The 11,683-nt window shown below is 40.3% G+C and overlaps 1 protein-coding gene across 1 annotated transcript; it reads left to right on the top strand.

Moving 5' to 3' along the window:
• Positions 1 to 571: 571 nt before the first annotated feature.
• fam171a2b (family with sequence similarity 171 member A2b) lies at positions 572 to 11,524 on the top strand. Its single transcript, XM_015021026.1, has 8 exons — positions 572 to 827; positions 4,189 to 4,416; positions 5,084 to 5,176; positions 5,463 to 5,621; positions 5,958 to 6,137; positions 6,348 to 6,461; positions 7,130 to 7,256; positions 7,399 to 11,524. Exons 1-8 carry the CDS (start codon positions 740 to 742, stop codon positions 8,873 to 8,875), a joined length of 2,466 nt encoding a protein of 821 aa, XP_014876512.1. The 5' UTR covers positions 572 to 739; the 3' UTR covers positions 8,876 to 11,524.
• Positions 11,525 to 11,683: the final 159 nt, after the last annotated feature.

Here is an 11,683-nt window from a genome sequence, read left to right as displayed (position 1 = left end):
TTTTTTTTTTTTTTTTTTTTTTTTTACAAATGCTCATCCCCTGACAGAATTGCATTCTTAGTGGTGATCCACATTGGCCTTATCAAAGCTCACTGTTTCTGCTGGTTGCTCACAACTTTTGACCAAACATTTTCCTTTTTTTCCATCCTTGGAAAGCCAGCTTATTTAAAAATGACCCCTTGTGGCTAAACACCGCCCCTAGTGGAGAGTATAGGTGACAGTAAGTTGGACAACTGATCTATTATTGTGAAAGTTATAAAATAAGGGCCTAAAAATGTAATTAAAAATATCTTTTTTTATTGGCCCTAATATAGATTTTTTAGTTTTGGGGGAATTTATTTTACCTATAAGATGCAATCCTTATAATCACGCTATAACGCACTAAGCAGAACGGCAGGAACATACCACTTTTGTAAGGAATTTAAATACGTGAATGTCCCTTCTCAACTTGAATTGCTTGAATAAATCAACTCTTTTCGCGATATTCTAATTTATAGAGACGAGCCTGTAAATTATTCTGAGCCAGCAGTTGGATCTGTGCAGCTATTCCCCTGCAGATCAGCAGAGGGAAACATTTCTCTTTTTGCTGCCACCTCAGACAATAAAAACAAGGCGAAGCCCACACAGGCGGCAGCATCTCGAGCCCAAGTCAAAGGCAGGCATCCGGGAATCTACTGAGGAGGGGGAGAAATATGGAAGCACGGCCGCCGATCTGGGAAAGAGAGATGTAGCTGCAAAGATGCCGCCCCACCGCATCTCCTGTTTGCTCCTGTTCTTGTCGGTTTGGGAGGCGCTGGCCAAATCTCTGCCGGATCAGGGAGCATTTGGTAAGCTCGGCGGCGGACAGGGGGGTCGGGGGTGGAGGGGGGTATTGCAGCACAATGAGATGGGAGTGGTTGCTTGTTTTATTGCTTTTGTCGACAAAAAAAAAAAAAAAACCTAGTCGATGTCTGCAGCGCTGCGTCCCCCTGACTACACGCTGCCTAAATAGGAATTAGATTATCAGGGAGACGATTGCAGACATTGTTTTGTGCGGCCTGAAATGCTCTTTGATGAACATGGAGTGGAATGACAGCGAGGCCGATCTGGAGTGATTGGACTGAAACAGTGTGGAAATGTGAGGGGTTTTTTTTTTTTTTTTTTCTCCTGAGAGCACAGGCCTGGGAGTGCTGCTCCTTCACAGGCAGGCCTTCATGCTGCTCCTCATTGTTGCTGTGCACAGTGATGACAGGGAGATCAGGAGGGGCTGAGAAGCTGGAAATGTTTAGGTCATCCAACCAAACGTCTTTCTGTTTCAGAATCAAATCTGCTTTACTGCAGGAGAAAAAACAAAAAAACAAAACAAAACAAACAAACAAAAAAACCCTGTCCTTCTCTGTAAATTAAACAAAGCATGGAAAAAGAGAATCTCCTCTATTGTTGTTATGCTAATGTACATTTTGAAGGGCATTATGTAATTGCTGTGTATTATGCATGCCCGGAGCTGTTTTGAGATGCATGGACGGTCACAGACTCTGTCTGGAGGAATGCAGCTACCCACACATATAGGCTCTTTTATATTTAGCCACAGTGTTGTTTACATTTACTTCAGTTTTTAAATTAAAGCATAGTTATTTACAACCGCCTTCATTTATTGAATGGAGACTTTACAACTATAAAATGTTGCAGTTACAGAACATACTGTTTAATTTTAGATCAAAAGATGAGTAACATAAAAAAATATTTCTTGGAAGGCTGAAACTATTTTCTGAAGGTGCATTTAGCTGATGATTTCATCTAAGTGTTTTTGCTGAAGTAAATCTCAGAATGAAACTCAATATTTATGGCTACTATAGAGCTGTACAATATCAAGAAAATATGTCACTGCAACATTAGAACCACAGTATTGCTGATGATCAACCCACATTTTTCTGAATCTTTTTTTGTTTGTTTTATCTACCATTACACAATGTCATTACTTCTTTCCTAAAGAGTTTTAGCATCTCAAACACTAAGAATATGCATCAGATGTGGTCGTTAGAATCCATCCAACTGCACAAGTAGATTATTGTTATGCGGAGTGTTCTGAAAGCATGACAAAATAAATCCTCTCAAATGTTGCATCCAATAAAAATGTTGCTGTTTTTCTCGCTTCTTGTAGCAGGCTGCTGTGCCGCAGTGCTGAGCTCATGCAAAATCAAGAAACTGGACATTTATTTTTACTGGTGTTATCTTTACTTTTGTCCTGCTCTATATCAGTACCTAACATCTAAAAAAAAAGTGAAAGTTAAAGCATAGTCATTTCATTTAAATGTGTATGACTGTTTAATTTTCAAACTAAAACATGTATATTTTAATAGCTTGATGCTGCAACATGTTATCTTCTGAAGTGAATGTGCTTTCTTCAATTATTTTGGGAGCACTAGTCGAATCCAGAGATTGTCTTTATTTAAGTTTGTTCATACACTGATGCATATTGTATTTGGGCCAAGTAGGTGACGGTAATATGAGTGAAACACAATCCCAGTATAGAAAAGAGCTCAAATAGAATATGAAATGTTTGTGCAGGTGAACATGCAGGGGTGGAGTTGTTCGCACACGCCCAATTGTCCAGGTGGATTTACTGTTCCCTATTTTAAGGGAAAAATAAACAGCATAGTTGGATTTAAGGTAATTACAAATAAAAAATAAAAATGGTTAAAATTCACAATTTGTCTTACCATATTTACATTTAAAGCAATATTAACGTTAACTGCAGTGCTAACTTTGTACTACAAGGGCATTTCTTATCCCATTTCAGTGTCTGCAGTGCTTTATGTTGCTCTAAATAACAGCTGAAGGGCTTTTGAGAGCGAAAATCTCCTCTGTGTGACACTGTGACTCAGTGTTAATATCAATGGAGCTGCTTCAAGCCAGTTTTTCAAGTGTAGAGCCCAGACTGAGGAAATCCTCTCCAAACACATACACAAGGGGGCCTTTATAGGTCCAATTATGCTAATGTGTGACAGAATTTAGCTGTGTTCAATCAACATAGACACGTAGTTACCAACACTGCTGCTTATGATCTAACTGACTATCAGTGGAACCGATGGCGTCACATTTTTTTCTTGCGCTGAAGGGTTTTTGATGACCACAGCTTGCAGCGACGCAGAAACTTATTCGAGTGAGGAAGCACAACAGGGCATCGTTGGGAGAGTTGGAGTGTAACCATAGAAACGGTGTGACCCATATTCACGATATCCAAGAGGCAGGATGAGAAAGTAAATGTTTCAGGGTTGAAAACATGATGAGGAGATTTGTAGAGGTTGTGTCTGTGATGACAATCCCTTTGGGAAAGTAATCCATCTCTACTGCAAGTGATGGCAGCTGGATTTGCTCTTCTACAATCTGATCAAGAAAACATGGATTTTGGACCAATTTCAAATATGTATGTTTTCATGTAATTATTTACACTTTCAAATATGAAAAATGGAGCCTCCTGTTATTTCATGTATTCAAATTTTTCTTCAAAATTACATTAAAAACACAGACTGTTTATAGATTGCTAAGCTGTTTTTGAAGTTGGCTAAATTGGCCGTTAGCTAACCCATCTAGCCATTAGCTAACCCAGCTAATATTATCGAAAAATCTTTTTAAACATACAGATAGTATGAATATACATTAAAGGTTTAATTCTCGGGTGATTTCTATTATATTAATCTCCACAAATGTGCTATTCTTCAGTTTGTGAGGCCGGCTGTGGCTCTGTGGGTAGAATAATTGCCTTGTGATCTGAAGGCTGTAGGGGCATACGCCGATGTACCTCTGGGCACTTAACTGTGTATTGGTGTATAAATTTGTGAGTGTAAATGGGTGAATATGACTCTAGTGTGAAGTGCTTTCAGTGGTCAAAATGATTGGAAAAGTGTGATACAAGTTCAATCCATTTAGCACTTGGACTTCCCCATTTGTAGGTGCAGTCCAATAGTAATATATTAGCAAATTATATGTGGTCTCAGAATTCAGAACATAATAAGAACATTACACTTCATAATCCTTGTACAACTTTAACACCTCAATAAGTGGAGTCAGGCAGATTAATGAGACTACAGGAAAGTAATTAACGCTTATGCCCTCCAGTGGATTTGGTTTATTTATTTCTTGTATTAGTGTCAAGACATGTAGTTAAGAAATAATTTTTAAAAAAAATGTCTTTTTCTTTTCTTGCAGAAGTGCAAGTAAAAGTCCAGGTTTTTGACAACAGTGACCTCTCACCGTTAGCAGACGCTCAGGTAGAAGTCCATGGGAATCAGACGCTTTTGGCATCCAGCCATGCCGGCAGCGACGGTGTGGTGAGACTCAGCTTCCTGTACAGAGCGGGCACCTGGGTCATCATCACAGCCTCCAAACGGGATTACGTCACTAACTCGGTGCCCTGGCACTCCAGTCGGATCCCACGTAGGTTCACAGCTTCATCACCATGCCTTAGCTTTGGCTTACAACATGTAGGGCTTTAATATTAGTAGAAAATGTTGCATTTTTGTTAGAGTAAAATGTGCTTTTACACAAATGCAGCTGGATGGAAAAAAAACAACTAATTATCAGAGACTAATTCCAGGGTGGCAGGAAATGTGCAATCCAGGCTTATAAATAGTTTATCCCAGTCGCAGCTGCTGTGTACAAATCAGTCAGATAGCGTATTTCATACTTTGTGCATAAAACCCAGAAAACACATCAGTTTGTTTGTGACAATGTTGTCATTCCCAGAGCTATTCATGTGTTTCTAAAGAGTAAATAGGACTTTTGTTGAATTAATTTGACCAAATCAGTCGGCATCACTGTCCAACATCACCTTACAGTAACAGCTATTGCTCTTTAGTTTCCCTGATATATTTTAAAATGTGTAGTATGCTGTTTCATATGATTGATCACCTCTTAAAATAATGAGTAAGAAAACAGCAAATGCTCACTGCTTTGATGCAGGACTCAAACACTCAGAATTTCAAGTTTGATGCTCTTGCTTCACCTTGTTAGTTCATAAGGAAGGAGGTTTTTTAAGCTAAAACCTAATTATTATTTGTGGTTTTGTCTTCTATGTATGAATGTGTTAATTTCCCTGTTTCAGTGTACGCCTCAGTCAGCCTGTACCTCCTCGTTGAGAGGCCAGGAACTCTCATTCTCTACGATGACATCCTACAGGTTTTGTCTGGATCACCAGGTGAGGAACGATTAAACATTTACTTGACTTAATACTTCTCTGATTTTTGTAAAAAAAAAAAAATCATCTTTAAAAACACTATTTTTATGCATATTACTCGGTCTGTTTCATAAAATACATCGAAGTTTTAGTTTGGAACATAAAAACACAAAAAACTATTCTACTGTGTTGATTGTGTCTGATACTGTTCAGCATTTACCTCACTGGCGTCCTTCTTAGATTTAACTGCAACACCCTCAAAGATGAAAATCCTTCCATTATTTTGAAGCTTTTAAACTTTCTCCAGGAGCTCGAAACCAGCCGCTGGTTCAGCTACAGAGGAAGTCCATTCAGCTGCCTTCCAGCTCTAACTACACGGCATTGTCTGCGACTCTGACCACAGCCAGAAGTCAGTATGAGATTGGTGGGTTCCCGTTTCTTTTGGGCCAGGAGACCAACAGCTCAGGTTAGTACTTGCGTGTTTTGTGTTTAAGGGTGTTCCTTGAGTCTTTAAACCAGAGGAGCAGGTAGTTTTAGGTGTATTGTTAAATTAAGTTTTACAATCTGAGGAATCCATGGATGTTATAGCTAAATATGGACACTATTTACTTGGCACAGCCTTTAAATATTGAGAAAAAATTACTTCTCAACTTTACTCAGAATTTGAGAAAAGTAACTGTAGTTAACTGCATCTAATGTGCATGTCATAGAGTTTGAAGGAGACACCCACTATGGTAGGTTTTCTTCCATAAACACATCCAACATAGAGTCAGTGCTGATGTTGGCGATATTTTCTCTTCAGGTGCAGAAACGGGATGGGCAGACCTGACAGCATTGGCAGTGGTCAGCATCCAGCTGTTTGATAAGGATGGCAGTACGATCCAGGTCTCTGACCCGATCCACATCTCTGTACCGCTGCCGTCTGACACCCGAAACAGGATGGCCACTAGTGTCCCTACATGGCTTTATCAGCCAAAGACGGGTAAGGAATACACATAAATCATAGAAGAATAGAGCTGACAGGAGGATATGTAACTCTCCTGAAATAGAAAGTCTTATTTAGACTGGTGAAACTACATAGTCCAAATATTTGCTAAGGTTTGGATGAAACTTTTGATTTTGACAAAATTTGAAGTAATAATGATAATATTGTGCTATTTTCTTTTTTTCTTCTTTCTTTTGTTTTTTTAAGGATTGTGGGTTCGGAATGGGACTGGCTATATTAAAAAGGACGGGACACAGTTTGTTTGGAACGCTGTGGTTCCTCAGATGGGATACTGGTTGGCTGCCTTTCCTTCATCTTCAGGTAAACACACCAACAGAAAGCTGGATGTCTTGAATCTGTCTTTTGGAAGCTGTTAGTGTTTTGTTGCACTGTCAGTGTTTCCAAGATAGAAATGTTTAGCCTTTAGCCTTTATTGATTTTGCAGCATTTTCCTCAGTTTACAGGGTCTGTGTCCTGGCACAATTAAGATTTCAGTCTTAGTTTTTCTTCTGAGAAAGTTTTTCAGACTTACACCAACATTACCCTGTCACTTTCATTTTAGTGCTGTAGGTGCAATCTACAGTACTAAAGGAAATACCTTTGGATTAATTTAGCAATTATCTGACCACTCAGGGGCATTTGTATAGCATTGAAATTTAATTCCTAGATGGTCAATTTGGGGAAAAATAATAAAGCAAGACAGTGACATCACAGAAAAAAACTTAGATTCTCCTGAAGCAACAGAACATTGTGAGTTTTATGACCAGGATCCTAATATACATGGACTATTAAAAAAACAGAGCATCAAGCACACATACCTCAAAGATTTGAAAGGATTACATTTTCCACAATGTATCTTAGTTTCCTAAAAATCACATGACGTGTGATTTTTAGTACATCGACCGTCATGGCAATTATGAGAAATCACTGGACGTCAATGGAATATATTTGCTGTTGTAAGATTAAATGTTAATAAAAATGTTTTGCAGGTTTTGGTCTTTCTCATCCAGGTTTGAGGGACATCACCACCTACCACACCCTCTTCCTGTTGTCCATCCTGGGTTCACTGGCTCTGCTGGTGCTCATCCTGCTCTGTGTGCTGCTCTACTACTGCAGGTGTGGCGAGCGTAGGCACAGGTTTTACCTTTAGGTTCATATTTGCAGAAAAATTTGCAAATGCAAAATAGATAGTTTAACATGGATATTGCTGTACATAAGAAGTTTTTTGAGTTCTGATTTCTGACATTTAAATTTCCAGACGAAAATGCCTAAAACCTCGCCGACATCAAGGCAAACCCCACTCATCCAATCTGAATGGAGCTAAGAGAGACCAGGGAACATCAACTTCACGTCTGAATCTTATCTGTGGAGGCCACGTGGAATCAGGCCCCTCCAATGACAAATCTGATATGTCTCCATCTCGAGACTACCAGAGTTCAAGAGAAGACCTGACTAAGCATGTTCCAGCTCACATGCTGCGACATGCCAAAGGGAAAAGCACCTCGGGTTCCCAGCGGGGAGAGAGCTTCCCCATGAAGGTTACACGTGCCACTGAGACCAACAACCTGGACAACCCTTTACTACATGAAGACTACAACCGAAGCTACAGCCCCAAGGAGAGCAAAGAGTCTGAATACCACAGACATCACAATGCCAATGACAATCGAGGATACTCGTCCGACCCCCCTTCTCCACCTCGCTTCCAGGGATACGTACCAAGTCAGTCTGACAAACCTCCAGATTATTCAGCAGCAGCAGCAGATAGCCTTGCCAGACCAACCTCCCTTAACACCCAACCAGGTCAGATTATCTTCTGCAGCTCCATCGACCAGATGAAGGAGAACATGTACAGGAGCATGGTGCCAACCCTGGTTATCCCAGCACACTACATGCGCCTGCCTTCTGAGTTCTCTGGTAAGGATGGGAAGGATGGGAAGGATCAGGACAAAGATGGGACACAGATGGGAGGAGGCCAGCAGCATCACCACCACCACTCCCAAAAACAAGGCCAGCAGCAACAAGGTGGCTCTCAGGGTGACGACTCTGAGGAGCCGAGCTGGGCCTCTGACTCCTCCGGCGGAGCAGTGACCATTCCTGTGCTCTTCAACGACTCCACGATGGCTCAGATGAATGGGGAACTGCAGGCTCTGACGGAGAAGAAGCTTCTGGAGCTGGGCGTCAAACAGCACCCACGAGCATGGTTCATCTCCCTGGATGGTCGCGCGAATGCTCACGTCCGCCACTCCTACATCGATGTCAGCAATGACCTCAGCAGCGGCGGGTTTGGAGGTGGCTCCAGTAGCGCTCAGCGAGATGTGAACCTTGAGCCTCCTCTTGAATCTCAAGAGAGAAAATCATCGGGCAATCGTAAGGGAAAGGATGAGCGTTGGGGGACAGGAGGACGGAAGGGCCACGGCGGCGGCGGAGGTGGGAAGAATTACTCCAAACTTGCCTACCCTGACCACAGCGAGCCCAGCAGCAGCGAGGGACGCCCGGTGTCACCAGAAGAGAATTCCCTCACTCCTCTTCTCGATGAAGGGTCGTCCTCACGTGGATCCACCATCCCCAGAAGAGGTCGCAGCCGAGGAAACAGCAGTCGCAGCAGCAACAGTGAGAATCGCCGCGACTCTATGACGAGCCCCGAGGATGATCCAGACGACAAAGATGAGAACAAGAAGAGCCCCTGGCAGAAGATTGAAGACAGACCTCTCATGGTGTTCCACCCTAGGAAGTGAGATTTTCAAACTTGGTGAACACTGGATCTTTAAGGAACATTGAGGTGGACTGAATTTTCCCTGCAGGAAGATCCCAATAAGCACAACCACTGCTTCACTGGTCCACTTTCTGGTTGTTGTTTGACATTTCTGATGATTGTCTCAGTTGACCCCTCTGATTTCTGCTGATTCTGTCCAGTTTATTGCGTATCCTGACTTCACTGAACCATCATCTGAGCCATCCCTAATGTCGACTGTGGATATAGCCATTTTGTAGAGTGAAATACAAGAATAGAGCACTTAAACTTTGATGACTGATTGATACTTACCAAATATAACGGATTACTTGTTTTACGGGATTTATTTATATGTAGCTCAAATTAAATCCCTTACATTGATTCTAAATTCACTCAAAATCTCACTCTTTTTTCTAAATTGTGATTAGAAAAGGATTGTATGAAGGACAGAACATCTCAAAGACTGGAGAAGTCTGAAATGTGTCACATTTCTCTGAAGCACCTATGAACAAATGTTTTATTTACATCTTTTTTAAGAAGAAATAATTTCTTCTTCCTCCTTTACTGTGTTAATGTATTGTGGTCTCTTGTTTAAATCGTACTGGTTTGAAATTTTAAGCATAATCTTAAAGTCACCCTTTGTGTCACTGACTTATCACAGTGATGTACTGTACAATTTGCCAAAATGTCTGCCTTTCTCCTGTTGAGATTTTTTTTTTTTTGGCCAGCAGAACCTTTTTGTGTAAGTAGACCCTCAGACATTTGAGTGACAATTTGTTATAGAAAGATTGCATGCATATGAATGTATGAAGTTAACGGAAGGCACCAAAAGCCCCAGCTCTACTGTTTTTTTAGGCTCCTGTGCAGCCAGTCCCTAATTGCCACAATATGTCTGCAACTCAGCAAAACCGCCAATTTACTTGAAGATTCACTACTGAGGTACACACAGTGGATTGCATACAAGGCCTGTACCACTTCTCTCCTGTAAGTGCCTTCTTTCACACAGAATCGAGTGATGGGCATGGTTTATAAAATGCAGTTAGCTGTCACCTAAACCACTCTGTCGAAATCGATAGACAGTGATAAGCACATTGCATTGAGGTAACAACATGTGACACTGAGGAGCATGCCTGCCAAATCTGACAGCTTTTCTTGTGGCTATTCTATCCTTGGATATCTGACATCTTGTAATTATCCTGTTTTTCACCAAACTTGTAAATGTTCTGATGAATTCTATGAGATTTTATGTGTATAAAACGTGCATGTAACATGTAGTATAGGGTGTTTTTATTGAAACCTTTTCAAAGATGTTAATGAGGATATTTGGCACAAAAACATCATAGTTGCAGTGAAATCTGTTGCCAAATAAATGAAGACACACTGACTTTTCTCCCTAAAGAGATAGTTATTTGCTTTTTTTGGTGGGATTGTGTGGGAAAATTTGAAGCTGTACTATTTTGCTGTGGACAGCAGCCAGAGCAAATTCGGTTTGAAAAATCAGAAATTCAGAAAGAAGGGTCAGATTAGACCCTTCTATCTGATAGATACAATCAGAGTAGAGCTAGTAAATGATCACAATTAAGCCAACAGCTTAGTTTTAATTAGAGCCAAGTTAATGATATTAAGAGATCAGTGTGAAGTTAATCACAATCAATTCATCTATTTGAGATTAAGCTACCCAGTGTTAAGAAAAAAAAGTTAATTTTACCCAAAAAAACAGATACTGGGTCAATTTTACATCCAAGTCAAGCTAAAATCAATACAGCTTACATTTGCTCAAACTAAACATCAAGCTAGCAGCTACTCAAAGGCTACAGCTTCCCTACCAAGTAGTACAGGGCAACTGTTAACTTGACTATTTTTTTGTCTTTTTTTCCCCCTGATTTTCCCCACTAAGACCGATTTGAGTGCTTTCTACTACAGGTAAGCTACTGACTGCATCCGTTTTCTCCACACAACTCCACTTTAAAAACACCTAATCTCTTTAATCTTGCTGTCACAAAATTTACTTCCGGTCATAAATGTTTACAAGAACAACATACTGACCAACATGTTCCCGCTGTTACTATAGCATCACTGCCTACAATTCATCAGCAACTGTGAACTTAAAGAAGTTTTTTTTTTGTTGTTTGTTGCAGAGTTATTGACTGAATGCATAAATATTGTTGGAAAAGTCATGCTGGAGGGTTTTCGCCATCCGCCTGCTGTTCAATATGCTTGTGTCACATGCCTACAGTACAAACTGAAAATACGATGTAATTCTAGGGAATAACCACAAAATAAATCTAGCTGACTTATGTTGTTCACTTGGTAAATGTAAAGTTTTTTTTTAAGTATAAAAAGTATGTGAAGTTGTGGCTTTCTTTGCCTAAGTTTCTTTTACACACAAGTTGTTGTTTTTTAAGTTAGTGTAGATAACTTGCATCCCACAAACATTGCAAATGATTCACACAACTGAATCCCCTGTGAAGACCCTTTCAAGTGCAGTTCACTTTGTTGGATTTTGTGCATATGAGGGTGAGGAGGTCAGAACTGTAGGCCATCATCCTGTGCACTAAATCATATGCATCATACACACCTGGTCAGTTGTTTGTAAACTGTAAAATTGATCCTTTCTGTATATTAGACAACAAATAAATTTGTTCCCACATTACTTATGTGTTTGGAATGTTACTTTCAAAAACTTGTGACAACAGGGTCATGGGTTAGTTTTCAGATTATGTCTAAGGAATAGAAACACACACAAAATCAGCAAAGATGTCAGGAAGAGTATCATTGACCATCAAAAATCTTGACTTATTCTTTGATAGAG

The sequence above is a fragment of the Poecilia latipinna genome, unplaced genomic scaffold (assembly GCF_001443285.1).
Source record: "Poecilia latipinna isolate Pla-1442-1.1 unplaced genomic scaffold, P_latipinna-1.0 Scaffold84, whole genome shotgun sequence".
NCBI lineage: Eukaryota > Metazoa > Chordata > Actinopteri > Cyprinodontiformes > Poeciliidae > Poecilia > Poecilia latipinna.
The sequence above is the reverse complement of the archived record's forward strand: the minus strand, read 5'-3'. Positions and strand labels throughout refer to the sequence as shown.